General features: G+C 41.3%; 1 protein-coding gene across 1 annotated transcript; it reads right to left on the bottom strand.

The window, feature by feature from the left end:
* Nucleotides 1-75: 75 nt before the first annotated feature.
* On the bottom strand, nucleotides 76-12,874 carry LOC113009978 (uncharacterized). The gene is made up of 6 exons (XM_026148712.1): nucleotides 12,838-12,874; nucleotides 2,410-2,451; nucleotides 2,052-2,321; nucleotides 1,721-1,960; nucleotides 531-815; nucleotides 76-424 (listed from the first exon to the last, which is right to left on the bottom strand). The coding sequence occupies exons 1-5, from the start codon at nucleotides 12,872-12,874 to the stop codon at nucleotides 559-561; spliced, it is 846 nt and encodes a 281-aa protein (XP_026004497.1). The 3' UTR covers nucleotides 76-424; nucleotides 531-558.
* Between the last annotated feature and the right edge of the window lie 8,773 nt (nucleotides 12,875-21,647).

The following is a 21,647-nucleotide window of genomic DNA, read 5'->3' as shown; positions in this document are numbered from 1 at the left end:
TGTCATGGTGCTGTGCTTGGAGACCAGCTGTTCTCCAGCAGTCTTGAACAAAGACTCGGACATTAATGTGTTTGTGGTGAGAAACTTTAATAGTTTATTATTACAGCGCAAAACCTGTGTAATACACACACAGTCACAGCTGTCATGTCTGACAATACAAGTCATTGCAGAGCTGCAGGAAAACCTTTAAACATCCCAAAATATTTTACTTAAAAGCATTTTTAAAAAAAACCCCACAAAGTGCTGCATAATAAGACCAAACATGTAAAATCACAGGCCCACAGTAAAGATACAACAGCAAAGCTGACACACCCCCTGCTTTTATACTGGAGCTTCAGGAGGGGCCAATGATGTCACAGAACAGCAGCCAATCAGAGACAGTAGGATGAAGGTCCTCCATAAGGCAGAGTGCGTCCTCACTTTCCTGTTCAGAGACAAACATCAGTGATTTCAGCTCGAAGCTGGTGACCTTTGACCTTCCCTAACACACACATGTATGTGCTCTGTGACTCAGCTGACACACGTCTTACCTTTTAGCTTCCTCCAAAGGAGCAGAACTCAAACCAGAACCAGGAGAACCACAGAAACCAGACCTGACATGATGGAGGCTGTGAGAGGAGGGCCAGAGGATGGGGACCAGTACCACCCATCCTCCTCATCTTGCTTTTTTGGTTTATTGTTACCACGAGGTTTTTTTTTATTTGTATTTTCAGGGTCTTTTTTACTGGTACTTTGGGGGCTTGATGTTCTGGAAGAGTGAGTGATTGGGGTAGAAGAAGGAGCTTTTACATTAGGAGGAGGATCTGCGGGAGGATCTGCAGGAACAATGACAAAGATGGTTCAGTCAGTTTATTATCTGGTCAGCTCATCAGTTCCAGTAGTCTCTGGAAGCTTCCTCACTGATAGACAGAGCTGTCTGAATTCTTGAAAGACTAAAGAAAGGATCTTCAGGTTACACTGAGGATACACTGAGACTATCTGTCATGAAAGTCTTTATTTATGGACTTTATCAGGCACAGGATGGAGAGGAGTGCAGTGACGGTCTGGGCGTACCCATCTTCTTCTCTCATATTCATCTCAAGACCGCAGACAGAAATCAGCATTAAAGAATAAACGAGTTAGATCAGGATCAACTGCAGACGATTGGATCGAGGGATTCTGCCTATCCTGAGTCCTCTCCTGTACTGTCCTCACACACATGACTGCAAGCCTGCCTACAATACCAATGGACAGGTGTGTCAACTGTGGTGGGCCCGATCAGCAGAGGAGATGGTCTCATTCCAAACAGACTCCCTGCATCTTTCACAGCAGCAATGAGATGTGCTTTTCTCTGTGGTTAAACCTTAGTGACTCACATTTATATTTATATTAAATATTCTCCTCTTGAAAGAGAAACATGGGCCTGAAAAGAAACTAATGTTCACATCTGTCAGTCACAACCTGACACTGAGTCTCTTTAGTGAATCCAGCAGAGTTTTAAAGTCAAATAGAGGTTTTGTGCCACCACAGTGAAGATGGACTTCTTTGTTCCTTCTTTAATATTCCAACCTTTGTAATGATGGGATAATTTTCTCTGGCTGCTCTGTTTATGTGACCTGAATACATTAAGAGAACATGTATCGATAAAGTAAGATATAACCTACCACCTTTCATTGATCTCTATGACATTTCTACTAAAGTCCAGGAAAACAGGTTGAATAAGAAAGATCATTGCACTGACCTCTGACTGTAAGTCTGAATTCAGGAGACTTCTTATCAACACCAGCTGAGCACGAGTAGAGACCTTCATCAGACTTCTGAACATTAATGAGAATCCACTTTCCTTCAGGATCAAATCCAATCCTTTCAACACTTTTATAAAAATCTGAGTTCCCCTGTTTACCCTCTCTGGATTGACAGAGCAGAGTCACATTACTTCCTGTCCACACAGGAGATGAAGGGATGTCCAGCATCAGGGAACCTGCTTATCAACAGAGACACAAACAGAGTGATACAGAGACAGACTTTCACCAACACACAGAGTCATACAGACACAGCTGGAACATCTGTACCTGAAACAATGATGTTGACTTCATCACTACGCTGTCCTGATGAGCTTTCACAGAAGTAAGCTCCATCAGAGGCTTTGTCCAACATGAGATGACACTGAGAATTTTTAAGAACAAATCCTGCAGCTGCTCCACACATCTCAGTGCGTCCTCCTCTGGTCCTCTTCACTGTCCATCCATCAACTGTTTTTCCATTATCATCATCACAAGTCAGAACGGATAGACCACTACCAGTGAAGAACGTTGTTGAATTTGGCGCTACACTCAGCGAGACTGAAGGGCAGACAGATACACAGACAGAGTAAATGGATTTGTCTTCTTGTTGGAGTCTCACTGATGGTTTTCACTTCCATCGACTCACCTGCAGAAACAGTCAGTGCAGAGAGATGCAGCACACACACACCTGCAACAGGAGGACAGAGGTCACTGAAGGTCAGAGAAAGTGTGAGGATGTACTACGGGGTTGGCCAACTCAGGCCTCGAGGGCCGGTGTCCTGCAGGTTTTAGACATGTCCTTGATCTAATACAGCTGATTTAAATGGCTAAGTAACTTCCTCAAGATGTCTTGAAGTTCTGCAGAGGCCTGGTAATGAACTAATCATCTGATTCAGGTGTGTTTACCCAGGGTGAGATATAAAACCTGCAGGCTCTCGAGACCTGGAGTTTGACACTCCTGGTGTACGAGCTTCATTCTCTTATAGGGTGTGTAAAAAAAAAAAAATTGCATAAACCCTGCATGATTTATCAACAGAGGTGGGCATTACCAAAGTACAGATACTTTGTTACTGTGCTTAAGTGGTAAAAGTGGGCGGGGCAATAAGTCACAGTACTTCAGCATCTAGCTAGCCCTGCTGAAGAGGAGCGAGCATAAAGGGAGTAACGGTTTATTATAAGTCAGGTCATTTCAAATGCAGCGTTTCTATGAGCACAACAAACATCAGCAAACACACAAACGGTTTGTGTGCAGTTTGTCTCACAGTGTGTTACAGTTAACGGTCCAGCTGCTGTATTTCAAAGAGAGGAAAGAAAGAGAGCTAACATCACTCAGAGATGGAGAAAGATAAGAAGATAAGAAAGAAGCACATGAGAGGCCGTAGAGAGCTTAGATTTAAAGAGAAGGATCGCTTAGTGTGATGTCATGAACTGGAAATGTAAACAAGCCATGATTTTAATCACATATTGGACCTGTCTGTGACGATCTTTCATGCTGTCAAACAAAGTAAAGTATACTTAAATCCAGTGTTGGGAAGGTTACTCTTAAAATGTATTCCACTACAGATTAGAAAAATACATGCCCCAAAAATTTATTTTGTAACGTATTCCATTACGTTACTCAATGTGAGTAATGTATTCTGAATACTTTGGATTACTTTATATATTATCATGCGTTTTATAACTGCATGAATGTACTATTGCTGTGAGATATATTACTATTACTGAAGGCTACTCGCCATACCAATACAAAATAGATGTTTAAATCTTAATATACACGAGTAACAGTAGGTGGACATTAGGTAAGGCTGCACCTTTTGTAGCGATCTGGTATAGAAAACTATTCAGCGCATATATAAAACAGGTGCACGGCTTGAACCGTAGTAAAGGGACCTTGTAAGGTAAGTTGTGTTAGCGCTACTTCAGCATCTAGCTAGCCCTGCTGAAGAGGAGTGAGCATAAAGGGAGTAACGGTTTATTATATGTCAGGTCATTTCAAATGCAGCGTTTCTATGAGCACAACAAACATCAGCAAACACACAAACTATTTGTGTGCAGTTTGTCTCACAGTGTGTTACAGTTAACGGTCCAGCTGCTGTATTTCAAAGAGAGGAAAGAAAGAGAGCTAATGTCACTCAGAGATGGAGAAAGATAAGAAAGAAGGACAGGAGAGGAAGAAGAGAGCTTAGATTTAAAGAGAAGGACTGCTTAGTGTGATGTCATGAACTGGAAGTATAAAGAAGTCAGGACTTGAATCATCTGTATGTATGGCTTCTACGATTAGCTGACTAGTCACGATTACGTCGACTATCAAAATCGTCGACTAATTTAATAGTCGACACGTCGTTTGAAGCTTTGTAAGATCACAAAAGATGCAGGAATAAGTAGCAGGATTTAAGAGTGTAATAACAGATAGAAACAGAAGATGGCAGCACTGCATGTACAAGGATGCCAGCTGCCATTAAACCCCGGAGAAGAAGAAGCTGTGTCCCAGTTGCCAACAATGGCGGCAGCTAGTTAGTTCTACTACTTTTATTATTCTTTCTGGGTCACAAAATAAATGTTTAACAGGCGAGAATGTAGCTGTGTAAACCTCAAATATCTGCTCAGTTTATCAAGACAGCACATATCTGTGAAGGTTCTCAGTCATCCAGGTCATCGTAGTCAAAGGAGCTTGCAAAGAAAAGCGTCTGGACTTCTTTAAGTTACTTGAAGACGTTTCACCTCTCATCCGAGAAGCTTCTTCAGTTCTAAGGTCAAATGGTGGAGAGTCCCAGATATAAACCTAGTGGGAGTTTCCCCCCACAGAGGGACAAAAGGACCCCCTGATGATCCTCTAATCGCCTGAGCCAAGGTGTGAAACTGGGTGTGGGTCCCAATCAGCCAGAGTTTCGGGTGCGTTCATTGTGAAACCTGGCCCCACCTTATCATGTGAATTCCTGAGATCAGATGGCCCAGGATGTGAGTGGGCGTTAAGGTGTCTGGGAAGGGATCTCAAAACTGGATTATAGATGGCAGAGAGTTGGTGTCGTAAACCCCCGCCTCTGTTCAAAGACGGTCGCTCACAGTGGACATAGATGCTTCTTTCACTCCTCTTTCAAACCATCTGTCCTCTCTGTCCAAAATGTGAACATTGGCATCCTCGAAAGAGTGTCCTTTATCCTTAAGATGCAGATGGAAGGCTGAGTCTTGTCCTGTGGAGGTGGCTCTTCTATGTTGTGCCATGCGCTTGTGAAGTGGCTGTTTGGTCTCTCCAATGTAGCGGTCTGGGCATTCCTCGCTGCACTGTACAGCATACACCACATTGTTAAGTCTGTGTTTTGGCGTTTTGTCTTTCGGGTGAACCAGTTTTTGTCTGAGCGTGTTGCTGGGTCTGAAATGCACCGGGATGTCATGCTTGGAGAAAACTCTCCTGAGTTTTTCTGATACACCGGCTACACAGGGGATGACGATGTTGTTGCGTCTGTCCTTCTTATCCTCCCTAGCTGGTGTCTGGTCTTCTTTTCTGTGCCTCTTTGCTGACTTTAAGAACGCCCATTTAGGATAGCCGCACGTTTTGAGAGCTTCCTTTACATGTGTGTGTTCCTTCTTTTTTCCTTCAGGCTTAGAGGGAACATGTTCTGCCCGGTGGTGTAGGGTCCTAATTACTCCAAGTTTGTGTTCCAGAGGGTGATGGGAGTCAAAGAGGAGGTACTGGTCCGTGTGTGTGGGCTTCCGGTAAACTTCAATGTTGAGGTTGCTGTTCTCTTCAATGTGCACAGCGCAGTCCAGGAAAGGCAAACAGTTGTCCTTTGTGTCTTCCTTGGTGAACTTGATGTTCACCAGGGAAGACACCACATATTTTCAAAAGCGCTCCGATGTTTTCGGAGACGTCTGTTAAACACTAGCTCGATAGCTAGCCGGGGGCTAGGCTCACTAGAGCCGTGAGAGCACCAGACTCCCGGCAAATCATTTTCAAACCCACCGCCGTCTTTCCCTACTCAGGTTAAACATGATGCATAAGTCACTTAGATAACTTAAAACATTTTTTTCAGTATTTTATTTGTTCCTGAGTAAATCGGTTTGGCTGAGATTAAAGTTGTAGTTTTAACACAGCTGAATAAACGTCAAGCAGACAGCTGATTATCAGAAGTGTGAGATGCTTGAGAATCCATCCATCCATTCGCTTCCGCTTATCCTTTTCAGGGTCGCTGGAGCCTATCCCAGCTGTCATAGGGCGAGAGGCGGGGTACACCCTGGACAGGTCGCCAGTCTGTCGCAGGGCCAACACACAGGGACAGACAACCATTCACACTCACATTCACACCTAGTGACAATTTGGATTATCCAATTAGCCTATTCCCACAAGCTGCATGTCTTTGGATGGTGGGAGGAAGCCGGAGTACCCGAAGGGAACCCACGCAAACACGGGGAGAACATGCAAACTCCACACAGAAAGAATGATGTTGGAATTGAACTCAGGACCTTCTTGCTGTGTGGCACCAGTGCTAACCACCGTGCCACCGTGCTGCCATGCTCGAGAATGTCCTGTTATATTTTATTGTCATGAACCGAAGTTCTGCGCACAAGCTGGACCCAGAAGCAGAGCCAACACACACAGGAGTATGAGAAAATAAACTTTATTTTAACTGAAGGTGTCCCGGGAGGGTAGAAGGAAAACACACGTGAAACTAGAGAAACCAAGGGACCGGGAGTTGAGTCACGCAGGAACGCCGAAAACAGGACTGTGGGAGGCTGCAACAGAAAAAGGAAAAGAATTATTGGGGCGCGGGGAAATAGCAGCATACGTGGGGGAAGAGTATGAGTCTTACGGTGACAGCGGGGCTGTGGGAGCCAGAGGGAGGGGTGAGTGTCCGCGGGGCAGCTCAAGGAAAGTCGAGGTGGCGAGTACTGAAGGCGATCCAAATTCCAGACGGGCAGGTGGACAGGCAGGTGGCTCAAAAAAACACGGCGAGTTGTTATCTGAGTGCACAGGAATTAGCGCTAGTTCGGACAGATGAGTTTTCACAATCGCTTTCCCGTAGGTGTACGTTACCGCTGTGAGACGACTACGGACTGGCGTGGAGCAGCAGGCTGGGCTGGATCAAATAGTCCACCTGATGATCGCCTGGGATGGGGTGCAGGTGTGGAGTTAACAGCCACGGCCGGGCCGCGGACCATGACATTTAGATAGCAAGGAGCAGACGGCCGACTTTATTAAACTTCACCGAAACAATCTGCAAATTTAATTTAAAGTCAATAAACTGTCATGCACGAACAGTTATTAAAAGTCCGTCTAGTGGCGATCTGCAGTCGTATTTCATCCAGTTTGTAACGGATTGAACGGGCATTGGAGAGGAATATGGTTGGGAGTGGTGGTTTAAACGGACTAGTCTTTAGCCGTGCCCACAAGCCTCCCCGCCTGCCCCTCTTCTGCCTCTGCTCGCAACGTCTCCTCCTGCGGCTTGCTGTTGCGGGTAGCCCCGGGGGTTGCTTAACGAACTCCGGGGGGGATGAGATACTCGGATGTTAGTTGAAGATCTCCACGGCTTAGTTGTAGTAGATCGTCTCTGTTGTATTGAAGTAACCCCAGACTGTGTGAAATAATACCCAGTACCACCAAAAGTGCAAAAATGTAGGAGCTCCGGGCCGCTGCGTCTGTGCGCGCCGCCATCTTGGGTTGTACGGAAGCTCCGGGTTGTACGGAAGCTCCAAACGCAATTTCATTGTTTTCTGACAATGACAATAAATACTTAAATCTAAATCTAATCTAAATCTAAAACTGTCATCTTGTCTTTATTTTTAGATAGCACATATCTTAATCACTTAAAGCTCTAAGCTAATGATAGTTATATTAGAGCAGATGCGTGCTGGTGCACGTTGTACGTCCAATGGATGCATGATATGATTAGTCTAACTAATCTTCCGATTAGTGACTAGTGGACTATCAAAATAATCGTTTGTGGCAGCCTTATCTGTATGTGATGTACTTTCATATTGTGAAATGTCTTGCAAAACAAAGTAAGGTATACTTATTTCATGTTCTTCCATTAATACATGAAAATCCTGGGTAGTTTTTTTGTGCAGGATAAACAGGTTAGCTTGCAGCACTGTGGTGAATTATTTAGAATGTCTTGAGCCAGTGAGGGTCGGAGGTCACTGAACAAACTGCTCTCTATCATGCACAACCATCACAGTCCTCACTGCTGAGGCAGCAGAGCTTCCTCATCCCTCAGACAGATTCAACCCTGCTGCCATGAAGAACATAAAATTCTTCCTGTGTCAGTCTGAACTTTACTGCTTTTAATTAATTTCATTTTTACATTCGTTTTTTATTATTATTTTAGCTCTGTTATTTGTAGACTGATGCTGCTGTAACACAAATATTTCATTTGTGGGATCAATAAAGTATCTTTCTATCCATCTGCAGTGACTGTGGTGTTCATGAGCGTCACTAAGGTAAATGTATTAGATAAGGGTCTTAGCAAAAATACTTTTTCAGTTGGATAAATAAGAATGAGCCAGTTGCACTGTGAAAATTAAGTCTGAAGATAACAATATTATTACTATTCCCACAGCTATCTACCAGGATATTCTCTGTCATTGATGCAGTGCTGAGCGGGCCTGGCTAGCTGAACCTGCTTGCTTGTTTGCCTAGCGCTGTTGGGTCATGTGACAGGAAAACATCAAAGTACAAGACGGGAGAAAAGGGAACCGGCCCTGGCTGTGACACTTGAAAGAAGCAGCAGCCAGGCCGCCTCTGATGAAACCTCATCAGTGCATACAGGAGAGAAACAGAAACTGAAGCACCGATCTCATTACACTTGTACTGATCCATATAAATCAATGTTAACGATACTTGGATTGATCTGCCCACCACTACATCTGCTGATCTTCTAGTGATCTTAGGGTTGCCCTAGATGCCAAACCTTACATTATCACTTTGGCTGTTCTCATTTTTCTGATTGGTTGTGCACGCAAAGTCAAAATCAAAGATTATATATAACAGATTCAAGCTGATTATAATGAGAATTTGGATGGAATAACATCCAATTCAATTCAATTTTATTTATATAGCACCACATCACAACATAAGTCGTCTCAAGGCGCTTCATAGATACAGAGAAAAACCCAACAATCATATAACCCCCTATGAGCAAGCACTTTGGCGACAGTGGGAAGGAAAAACTCCCTTTTAACAGGAAGAAACCTCCGGCAGAACCAGGCTCAGGGAGGGGCGGGGCCATCTGCTGCGACCGGTTGGGGTGAGAGAAGGAAGACAGGATAAAGACATGCTGTGGAAGAGAGACAGAGGTTAATAACAGATATGATTCAATGCAGAGAGGTCTATTAATACATAGTGAGTGAGACAGGTGGCTGGAAAGGAAAAACTCAATGCATCATGGGAATCCTCCGGCAGCCTACGTCTATTGCAGCATAACTAAGGGAGGATTCAGGGTCACCTGGTCCAGCCCTAACTATATGCTTTAGCAAAAAGGAAAGTTTGAAGCCTAAACTTAAAAGTAGAGATAGTGTCTGTCTCCTGAATCCAAACTGGAAGCTGGTTCCACAGAAGATGGGCCTGAAAACTGAAGGCTCTGCCTCCCATTCTACTTTTAAATACTCTAGGAACAACAAGTAGGCCTGCAGAGCGAGAGTGAAGTGCTCTAATAGAGTGATATGGTACTACAAGGTCATTAAGATAAGATGGGGCCTGATTATTTAACCCTTTAAAACCGGTCAGAGCGGGCACGCTCCGTTTTGCGTAACTATTTTTAAATCCCGGTAGCACTGCAACCACGTGAGCTAGCACAATAATTTTTTTTGCATATGAAAGGAGTTGTACTTACATCTTATGCCATCAGCTTGTCCTTGGTCACAGTTTCCTTCCACATATAGCTTTGCAAAAACTGCATAAAAAGCACTTGAAGGAAAAAAAACATAATATTCCAGAAACACGCTTTGCCGATCCGATCAGCTGTTTGTAACACTTCCTAGTCCATCAGCACGAACTATCGCATGTCCGCCATTACCTGCCCGAAACCGGAAGTGACGTCATTTTCGCGGAAATGTAGTTTTTTACCATCAAGGCCTCATGAGCCTATACTGGTGTTTTTAAAAGTTATGTTTGACTTTATGACTTTCTGTGTTGTTTCTGGGATGCTTAGGACTCATATTGCACTGCTGGAAATAGTTTATTTTGATGCACATGCTGTTTTTTTTTTTGCAAATTTGCACTATAATATTTATTTTCGTTTTTCCTGCAGTGTATAGAAATTGGTGTATTTCAAAAATAAAACCATGAAGACACTCAAAATAAATTTCCTGTGGTGGGAAACTATTTTGTGCAACTTTTTTGTATTTACAGTTTTGAGGGATAAGCCTCTTAAATTTCTCTAACTACAAATATATGTTAAAAAAAGCAAAAACGATTTTCAATTTTTTTGTAGTTTATTGCACTTTTTTGCAATTTATGTAATTACTATGCACTTAATGCAGACATATTATTAAAATTTAGGCTGTAATGGTTGTATTGATGTATAGCAACTTCAAATGCTCCCAAAAATGGCTCCACAGCAGGTAAAAATATAATATAAGCTCTGGCAGACTTGGTTCTATGGTAGGGTTAAGATTTCCTTTCCAAGTAATATTCAGGGTGGTATCGACGATACTGATCCGATACGATACTTTGTACAAAAACGTATTTTATTTATTGTATCTCAAATTATAGCGTCATAATGATTACAGGACATCAGATTACTTGTTCTTATCACTTAATAATGCAGAGTTCATCATATAGAAATAAAAAAACTGAAGTTGTGTTATTTGAACACGTTGCCTGCCTGCAGCACTAAAGGACTCCGTGAGAGACGTCTGTCTCGCCCTAGCAGCACCTGTCCCTGTCCTCCTCTTCAGTTCGCCTCAACATACGCTCGTCATATTCTGTGATATGATTTACTCTGAGGTGTTTGACAAGGTTAGTGATGTTGCAGCAATACCTCACTTTTTTGCCACATGGATTGCAAACCACGTGTCAGCTGTTTGTGGAGGTAAAATAAGTCCGCACATAAGTCCAATTACACTCAGCCATTGTTGTGAGTGCGCGCGCCAAGGGGCTGCAACATGTTTATACAGCCGTATTTCGCACATGACTATGAAAGGCGGAAGAGGAAGTAGTTCCTTCAAATGTAGACAATCCAATGTTATAGTTTCTTTCCACTGTGTTCCTGTTAATGATAAACTACAAATTTACTCAAAATTACTAAAATATTGATATTTTAATGTGAGAATCGATTCTAGAACATAAATGATTGGTATCGGAGGAATCGATATTTCAGGATCGATCCGCACATCACTACCAAAAAAAACAAAAAACGAAATGTACGCTGCCTTTCGGTCTGGTTACTACCCTTTATGTCAGAACCGGTGCAATAATGGTACCGAATACCGGTACCCATCCCTAGTAATAAAGTAACTAATTACTCTTGAAAAAAATAATCTGTAAAGACTGCCAAGAGAAGTCCTGCCATTAATTAATTCTTCGATCTTAAATATGATCAACCTATCTCTAATGATCAGCTATGTACCACAGGCCTTCAAGCTGGCTGTAGTTAAACCTTTACTCAAAAAGCATCTCTAGACCCAGCAGTCTTAGCTAATTATAGGCCAATCTCCAACCTTCCTTTCATATCAAACATCCTTGAAAGAGTAGTTGTCAAACAGCTAACAGATCATCTGCAGAGGAATGGTTTATTGGAAGAGTTTCAGTCAGGTTTCATCACAGCACAGAAACAGTGAAGGTTACTAATGATCTTATCTGATAGTGGACTCATGTCAGTGTTTTGAACAGGTTATAAAACAACAGTGTAAGAACAGTTTCATGGTGTAAGATGCCAGTTTTGACAAGTACAGACTAGTGTAACGGTCTCATCCTTCTCTTTCTCTTTCTGTGTCCTTTTCATTAGAAACTGTCAATCCCACCCCCGCATCACCCTGACTCGTATCATGAACAGGCTTGTGTCCACATGAACGTGCAGACTTTCCCCTTTGAAAAACAAAACAAAACAATTTTTTTTTAATATAAAATGCACCAAATCAATCTCCAGCACCGTCAGATGGAGGTGCTGGTCAATGAAGCCTCTAAACAGTAAGTCAAAAATAGAAATAAATAGAAATAAAGGCACACAGCTCGGATGCATAAAGACTTGTGAGCACAGAAACAGGGTTTATGAAAACCTTCTCTCAGGAAGAAGTTTTTCCAAACAATACTGAAGTTAATGCACACACACTGTGATCCAGCTCAGTTCATTTCCTTTCACACATGTGCCTCACAATCGTTACAAAACAACCAGAAGTATATCTTTATTTGTCCCTATCCCCTCATGTTTGACCTCTCATCCATTTAATTTTCTTTTAGTCTTAAATTAAACAAACAACATATGAACCAAAAGTAAGTTTTTCATATGAAAAAGACAGAATGTGTAAATCTGCAGATTCACAAGTTATGAAAACAAACAAACAAAACAGAAAAGAACTACAACACCATTTACAGCAACATCACCGTCCTGCATTAACCCTGTTTCCTTCATTCTTATAATTATTTGAAATACGTTTTTTATATTTTATTTTCAACTGGTTTATGTTTTCATTTCTTTTATTTCTTCTGTTAGATTTTTAAAGTTGTTCTAGCACTTTGTATTTAAATTCCATTTCCCTCTTAAGTTATACCCACCTTCTCTTTCTATGAACCATTTACAGATTTCTTTTAGAAGCAATTTATTTCTTACCTTATACATTATTTGCGCTGTTTTAAGCTTCACCAAGTCTTGGAATTTAATAGCTTGCATTTTGACAAAGAGTACATTTGTATGGTCCCTGTACCCTACTTTATTTATTAATCTAATGGCCCCTTTCTGTATTATAGTTATTGTTTGTGTGTTACTTTTGCATGTGTTTGCACAGCAAGCAGACAGAAGCTGAACACATACTGAACATACTGACACCCTGCCAGCATCTCTGTGTGTAAAGGAGACACACACACTGAAAAAGCAGCTCCTTCAGAGTGTGTGCTGGATCAGAGGTTGGAAATTCTTCTTACCGTGCAGCAGGATCACAGACAGTAGCCTCATTTTCATCCTCACAGTCCCGTTACAGAGCTCCTCACTGCCTCCGACCTCACCCTCCTCTCAGGAGACTCTCAACAGGAAGCTGTAGCACTCTGACAGGAGGCACCGCCACAATAAAAGCTGTCCTAGACAAACACCTGTGCCAGTCGCGTCCTGATCATGTGTTTCAGACACGTACAAGTTAACCAGTATCCAGCATCAGGCTCAGACAGCACAGGCCTCCCAACCACAGCCAACACTGGATTAGTCTTCAAGTTTTCTTTCTGTTGTTGTAATACTGTATTCACCTTACAATATGGCACAATATAAATGTAGCCTGGAGTGAAAATGACTGGACAAGTTTACAGTGATGTGATCAAAGTCATCCAACATGAGCCGTGATTAAATTTTACTGGAAGAAAGTGAAGAGAGAAACAAAGAGCTTTGATTGGACAGTTGAGTCGGAACTCAAACTGGGAGAGGTCAACATCAGCAGTGTTGGTTAATTTCAAAAAGTAATTAGTTATTGTCAGGTTTTGTGTTGTTGATCGTCATTTATGCTTAGAAATATCTACTTATATATGCTCAGAGTTTTATAATTAGTTGTAGATTGGTAGAGGTTTGATCCTTAATAGTCTGCAAACTTTGTGTGCACACCTACATCCTGGGAGTATGGGAGAGGTCGTACCTTGTCTTATTGTTTTATGGCAGGATAAACGTGGCTCTATCTGTTTTAGGCTAAGTGCCTTTGGTTTAGATGAACTGCTGGACTTCCAGACCAGCAGGTTTAGGGAAGTCTTTATGGGGTCAAAGGTGCTCTTTGTTTGTATGTATACGTCGTATGTTAATGAACCTATGCATATTCATGTAACCTCAATAAAAGAGCAGTGTTACGGGGGAGCGGACGAGAGCAACTGGGGTCAAGCGAAGGAACGGCGTCTGTCCGGTTCTCTCCCGTGCACGAGGAACATGAAGAGCTTTGCCTACTTCGTGTCTTGCTTTGCTGTGTAATTATATTGTCTTCAACGTTCCAGCGAATAGGTTCAAGCTACAAACCTATCAGTTATACTTACTAGTTAATTCTTTAATAAAGTAACTGAGTTACAATATTTTAAAAGTAACTAAATATTAGGTAAAGTAACTATTGCGTTACTTAGAAAACAGTGTGCTACCTGCTGAGGTCCAGGGTACAATCAGCTGTTTTTGACTGCTTTTGATGTTTCCTCCACATTTCACCTTTAAAAACGATTTACTTTGCCTTGTTTGGTATCATTCTTTTCAGCACAACCTCACATGTCTGAATTTACTGTTATTTTTTTCATTTTGACATACTGTATTAACACAATTGATCTAAAATCAGATAAAGAAAACAAACTCTCAGTAGAAAAAGTTTTAATTTTTTTACTGTAACAACCACAAACATGTTTAACGAATCATTTTCAGAACTTAAAATAAAAAATATAAATTGTACATTTTAAAAACCTGTGCACGAGTTTTGCAAATAGCAAATCCATTTGCAGCTATTTGCATAAAAATGCAGCTTTTCTTTTAATGATTTACTATTTACAGAACAATCAGGTGTTCTGCATCAAATAAGCTCCACACAAATTATTTGTGCGACTTCAAAAAATAATTTCTAGCCACCATAAGACAAAGAAGAACATGACAAGCTTCATCCTGTAATGAAAGCTGCTGTGTGCAGCCATGCACACTCACATAAACTGGGCTTAAACTCAAAATGCAGCTTGATTTGCTGACCGCGATAAGAGCCGCTACAAAACATTACAAAACTTAACTGATGACAGAAAACTGGGTCCAGATTAAGGAACGTAAAGCTAAGAACGTGTCTTTATCAACACGACCTTTCATTAATGCAACGTCGGTCAAAAACCCAACAATAGAAAGTACTCTCAAGGTGTGGACAACAATTATCTGTTTCAAAGACCGTACCAGTGAGAGGCAATCGCAAGAATTCCAGACTTCTGTGTGAGTCAGTGGCTTTAGTAGGTGGGACAATGCAGGCCTTTGGAACTTAAAATCGGATGAGAAAATAGGAAATTATTCACATACTTTTTGGGATTGTCCATTAATCCAATGATTCAGGATAAGAATCAAAGAAGAAACAGACAAGTTATGTCTCCACTAAATCCAATCAGATCTCTTTTAGGAGTTATACCTAGAGAGACGTATAGTCCAGTCAAAAACTATATTCTAATGATACTCCTATTGATAGCTAATAGAACAATAGGAAGAGAGTGATAGCAAGCTTGCAACTGAAACTGGACATCTGCCACCAGAGGTGGAGCTGTGTGACCAGATACCCCAGTTACTGGACCAGAATCCTGGAACTGTCATGGTCCTGGGCCATGTGGGCCCAGTATTCTTAGTTCCTTGTATTTTTGTATTTCGTTCCTTATTTAGGCCATGTTTCCTGAGTTGTCCTGTTGTGTTGTTCCCTAAGTGTTTTCCCTTCGTGACTCTTACCCCCTGTGTGCCCCTCTGTGTATTTATGAGCCCTCGTCTCTCTTTGTGTTTTATTCTATGTTTTCCCCAGCCCGTTATGTCTGTGTTCTCCCCGTGCTCTCTCTCCTCCTGTCTGAACCTCTGTACTTCCTGTTTTACTTTTCCCGTCTCCCGTTAGTGTTGCGTTCACTCCTGCCGTGTCTTGTTATGATTATCTGTGTCACCTGTGTTCCCCGTGTGTTCCCACTTCCCTCGTTAACCCTCTGTGTATTTATGTCTGCGTCTCCCTCAGTTCTGTGTCGCGTTCTCCCTCATGCTGCGTGGATTTCCCTGTGTCTCTCTGCGAGTGTTAGTTATTGTTCCCAGTTTAAGTTTTGTATTTCTTGTAATCTGCCTTCCAGCAATAAGGCTGTGATTTTGAGTTTATCCCCTGAGTCCGTGAGTTTGCATTTTGAGTCCTCATCCTGCCTGCCACACAGCGATCATGACAGGAACGCTGCATTAACCTTGTAAAGACTGTTATCAGCTACACAGCAAAATCGCTAGTGTGAAATTAACACTGTGAGTGTTAAATTTAACACTAGAAAAGTGTCTATATGTGTCCACTCTTTTGAGTGTTAAATTAACACTTTTCAAAGTGTTATATTTTTAACAATGAGCTAGTGTTATTTTGACACTGCACAGAGTTAAAGATTAACACTGAGTAACACTGACCAGTGTCAAAAATATTCTACACTGGTGTTAAGTGTTAAAAATTAACACCGAATAGTGTTGGTGGTACTTTACACTAGCCCTGGTGTTTAAAAATTCAACTCTGAATAGTGTTAATTTTCTAATACTAACACTAGTGTCAGTCAAATCATTAATACCACCAGATTACAATAAACTCCCATTAATCTCTGATATCTCTACTGCTACAATTAACCCCTAACATCTACCCATTACAAGACATTAAGGTTCCAAAATACTTTGTATTCAGATAGACCACAAGTAAACAAGTTATACAAAATTACAGTATGGGACAATGTACATTTTGTCATCAGTGCCATTTGAAAATTGCCTATCATGAGGTCTATAGTACACCAGATCATCTACAGAGATCAGTGCAAAGACATCTAATCCATCCTCATTAACAAATGCATTTAAGTGGTCATTGAAATATACTGTTGAGACCTTACAAGTTAGAAGATAAGCATTGCAATCTCTAACAATTATATTGACAATCTTATTGAACAAAGGCATCTCACTTGATACTTGAGCAAAAACAGAGCTGCACATGTTCAGTATTTGCCTTTTTCCAACTGGAACCTGTGTAGTTATTGTCATGGGATGAGCCACATTTACAGGCTGTGAAACAGAGGTTCCATCGTTAGGTACAGGCTCAAAATTATTGATGACCTCAGAGTGAACACAGTCTCCATGTGCTCGGAATAAGTGCCGCTTGTAACCAGAGTACGTGCGAAAGATAAATGAACATCCAGGCTCTCCACAGGTCAAACGTAAAAACCTTCCTGGGTACAAACCATGCTGGAACTTCTTCAAATGTCTGAATAACACTGAGCAACTTGTGTGGTGTATCTTGCAAATGTAACAGGTGAACATTTCCAGTCAAAGTGCTGAATAGTGGATATTTTTAAACTGTACAGTGAAGACTTCCTCTTGTTTCCCTGACTGTCCTTCAAAGCTGCCAACATCAATGCCATACACGGTGGTCTGGATGAATGTGTAGAAGTTGTCCAATGCCTCATCAAAGGACACGGCAAATAAAAAATGTGCCTTGAAAAGTTTTGCCTTGTCAAAAAAACTGCATCTCCCATCTGTGTCACACAGGACAATGTAGAAACTCTGGATGATGTTCTTTCTTTCTCCAACACACAGGACGAATGGCTGAGTGGGGCCAGCCTTAGGAAAAGCCTCCGTGCTACCTCCCACCTGAGGGAGAGAAAGAAACCAAGTGATTGACATTAAACAAAATTGATAATCTGATGTTGAGGCTTTGCTGCTGGAAATTATGACAATATTAAAATGTTTCACTCCGCGCGCACAATTATTTTTGTTTCAATGTGTACATTTAGTTTTAATAGAAACAATGACATGTCAGTCCTGCAACACCAAGCCTGTCTGCGATAGATACATCTGCTGCAGGTTGGATCACCTTGCCATCTTAAAATATCAGCCCTTGATATTTTGCATCTGTTCTCATCAAAAGAGAAATATACAAATCTAAAAAGCACACATACCTTGATGAATTTCATTAGGTGGTGAGCAGCATCTGATGTGCTAATCTTTGAAGACGTCCTTCCCTTAGATGTTGGAGTAACAAGTGAAGCAGCAAAAGATGGCAGCCGCCTCGCAGTCCCAAACTACAGAATAGGAATTAAGATCATCACAATTACTGTCATTTAAAGGACCCCAGCAGCCATTTTTTCCACGTTATGTAATACCATGATGACGTCTTAGACACCTGATAATTTTTCAACTACCAAACCAGCGCTTTGGTATAAAAATCCATTTCTAGAGACTTAAAATCTTCTGGCCACCAAGTGAAGTAGATATCGAGTCATAACAATAGTAAGATTATGTAACTTTTTTGTGTTCAAACTACATTAAATGTCATTTCAGGTTTAACATGTTTGTAAGCTTATTTTCATACCATACAGAAATGAACAGAAACCCAATGTGATTTAGAAAATGGACAGCTGTATTCCAATTTGTAGTAAAGGTTTACCAGTATGGTCCAGTGATATATTGTGTTGTGGGAATTAAGCAAATGCTGTAAAGGCATGCAAAATCTACCATTTCCAACTTACACTTACCAGCCTCGTCAGAGTAACGCTGTGCAGAAATGAGCAGCTCATCCAATTCTGTACTCTGAGACAGATTTTTGCAATCTTTGATGATCCTTGGCTTGAAGAATGTTGGCCACTTTGCAAGGAACTTTGCAGACACTTCCTGCCCAACAAACAGTATTGTGAAGTCTTGGTCAATCTTAAACACAAAGTGTAACAACAGAAACAACACTTTAACAAGAAAACAAACAAAGGAACCACAAAGCAGTCATTAAATCATTTTATGCCTTACCAAGCCAGGTGTATCCAGAAACCTTGGGAAAAGGTCCAGGACAGCAGAAGCTGTGGCAGGTTCTTGAACCACTTTTTGCCTATGTTGAAATGTCACCTTCATATTGTCTTTGACATGTTTCATGTCAGTTGAGTGCCTCTTCCTTGCATTTATCACCTCACAACGGCCTCACATTTGAACACAAGTTGCGAAGAGTCTTGGGGCTGTCTTGAAAAGCTGACTTTGATTACTTCATCTCTTCTCAGGAACCAGCATATCACCACCTTCCAAGAGTAAAATAAGGTCCAGCATATAACACCATTTCTTTGCAAAATATCTAGCATGTCTAGTCCCTTTAGACTGAGCCTAACCCTTGTATAGTGTTCGGGTCTGTGAGACCCGTTTTCAGTTTTCCTCAAAAGAAAAATTAAACAATTAATTATTTTTTCAACCTGAAATTCATTGGCTTTGGCTTATTTTCTGTGAAGAACATAAATCCAAACTAATTTTCAATGACCTCATACTGTACCTCCCCCCACGCATTTACATTACATGCAAGGTGTTCGGGTCCACTGGACCCAGGTCCAATAAAAGTGTTGAAAGTGCAGGTCCTGTGTTCCCACACTCTGTCTTCCTTTCTGGTGCTGCTGATAGTGTTTTCTTCCCCTCCTGCTCCGCACAAAGTTGCCACATTGTTGAAAATTCAACTATCAACACCGTCTGCTCTTACATCTCACACATTTTACCCTCTTTCTTGAGGGATCCAAATTTTATTTTCTCATACCCTGTCCCACCTGCAAATTAGGGGCATAATGCTGTAAATAAGACTTTGCCAGTGTGGTTCTTTATCACAACTGATCAAGATGGCAAAAGATTATCTGCTGCGAGGGCCGTCCAATTGATTTTGGAAGAGAGAGGAGCTTCGGATGATGATGTTGACAAAGAGGTTTCAGAATATTTCACATTTCTGAAAATTCAGAGTCTGACAGTGACTTTGAAGAAGAGGATGAGGTTGAGCACCATTTAGTAACAAAACGAAGACGAGTACCCCATCTGCAGCCAGCTCTAGGACCAGAACAAGCCCACCAGACAGCAAGTGAAGAAATATGGATGTCAATAACTGGTGAAATTGGTCTTCTTACCCAAGAAATGAGCCACCCTGCAGAGCTGTTACTGTGATAAGCCAGGGCCAACACGGCTGACGGTTACTCATGTGCAGGACATCAAGTCTTCATTTGAGTTTTTCATCCCAGATTCCATCCAGAAAATTATTCTGGATTGCAGTAATCTAGAAGGAAGGTGTGTTTTTGGAGAGAGGTGGAAGGAGATGGACCAAATTCATCTAAGAACCCCAAAGGCCTACTTTGGGGTTCTTATCCTTGCAGGAGTTTTCAGGTCCAAAGGGGAATCCACAGAATCCCTGTGGGATGCAGAAACCGGCAAGAACCTTTCCGTGCATCAATGTCTCTGGAAAACTTCCACAAAATTTCCAGGATTATCCGTTTTGATAACGGACACTACAGACCAGCTCGACGGCAGTGAGACAAGCTAGATGCCATCAGGACAGTGTGGGATAAGTGGGTGCACCTCCTCCCTCTGTTTTACATCCCTGGGCCTAATGTCACCATTGATGAGCAGCTGATCCCATTTAGTTATGAAACATATTGCTTCACGTGTAAATGTGTTGTGTCTTTCCACTCACTCCACTTGATTACAACTGATTTATTTTTTTATAACATTTTATAAAAAAAACAACAAAAAAAAAAAAACGAGAAGCACATTAATTCATAAATGTGATCTAACAAAGGTAAAGGGAAAAAATTAACCATGTTTGCTGTTCATATGGCTTGTAATTGGGATGAAGTAAACATCTGTTGAGTAATTTAACATAAAATTGTTTAATAGTGTTAATTTGGAAAGCCAAAACTCTAGCGGGTCCACCAGACCCATGAACACTGGCTGAGTAACAAAAATATGAACACCACACAAGGGTTAAATTAATTTTGTTAAGAAAAAACATCCTTGGTCCATTTTTAAGTAGTACAAGCTGTGTAACATGACTGCAACACAGTATTGTCTCAATTATCGCAGGGGTTAGTAGGAACCATATTTCTATTTTATTATTTTTATATATTTTAAGCCATAAAACCCCTCCCCACTCTCTAACAAACCCTAATATAACCCTGTTATTCATTTTTAGACTAGAAAATGCTTAATGTACCACAAACAAAATCTAAAAAAAAGAAGAAAAAAAAAGAAAAATACCTACTGGCTACAGAAATGCGCACTATGATGAAATTCCCATAATTTACAAGATGTAGGGGCCATTATAGTTTAAAAATACTCCCAGGTTACCCTTAAGCATCCTAGTTCACCTAAGGAAGGGTCTCAAACTTAAATGAGCTGTCATCTCATTGGAGGGCTACTTCAAAAAAACAGAAACCACAAAGAAAACACCCACAAATATTCCTGACAATGTAGCGTTTGGTTTGTTCGTTTTTAAGTTTCAAATATTGTATAACAAGACAAAACTGCAAATATGAACACCCCCCCCCCCCCCCCCCCCCTCACTCTTAACTAACCGATGCCTTTAATTGAACTACCAAATGAACACAATGGTCCTCTCTTTCTGGTCAGACACTTTGCAGCACTGCAGCTGTAATTTTGTTCATATTTAACAAAATAAAAATGCAGAAAGAAGTGTTCACATTAGTTTTTGACTCTCACTGAACTAACAAAGCCAATCAAACCACATGTTTGTACTCTCTTGTTACCTCGGCCAGGTCCGCGGCTCTGAACCGTGGTAATGACACCTCTGGCTAATACGTCGGGTTGTCGGGCTTGTAACTTTACTGTCAGCGAACACAGTGTACAGTCGAGTCTTAACAGCTTTCTTACAACCAGGCACTCATTTTGGCGGCAGTGGTTATTATTATATTTACATGCTTTCTTCTTCCATTTCTCCTCGGTAACAGCTCCTACTTTCTCCCTCTCTCGCGCTCAAACACACAACGGGAGGGGCAGTTCCACGTTCTCCCCGCAGCACGGACTACGCTGCCTATGAGGGCCCGTAACACTCTGCCCTTATTGCCTTCATATTAAATCATTTTTGGCTAATGACAAAAAAAAGTCACTTTAAGGGCCAAATTGCATTATACTTCTTCACCTCACCTGACGTGGGCCGTAAGTGGCCTCTGGGCCGCGTGTTTGAGACCACTGACCCTAAGGCTTTAGCAGTTTAATTTGAAAATAAATAAAAGGCATTTAATAAAAACTGTGA

Source organism: Astatotilapia calliptera, chromosome 3 (assembly GCF_900246225.1).
Source record: "Astatotilapia calliptera chromosome 3, fAstCal1.2, whole genome shotgun sequence".
In the NCBI taxonomy this organism is placed as follows: Eukaryota; Metazoa; Chordata; class Actinopteri; order Cichliformes; family Cichlidae; genus Astatotilapia; species Astatotilapia calliptera.
The sequence above is the reverse complement of the archived record's forward strand: the minus strand, read 5'-3'. Positions and strand labels throughout refer to the sequence as shown.

Bases quoted from the DNA above. Each gene is read 5' to 3' on its own strand.
- LOC113009978 (XM_026148712.1), bottom strand. From the start codon at position 12,874: ATGAAAATGAGGCTACTGTCTGTGATCCTGCTGCACG. The intron at 2,322-2,409 runs GTGAGTCGATGG...TCTGCCCTTCAG, and splicing joins TGCACTGACTGTTTCTGCAG to TCTCGCTGAGTGTAGCGCCA. The intron at 1,961-2,051 runs GTACAGATGTTC...GTTGATAAGCAG, and splicing joins AGTCAACATCATTGTTTCAG to GTTCCCTGATGCTGGACATC.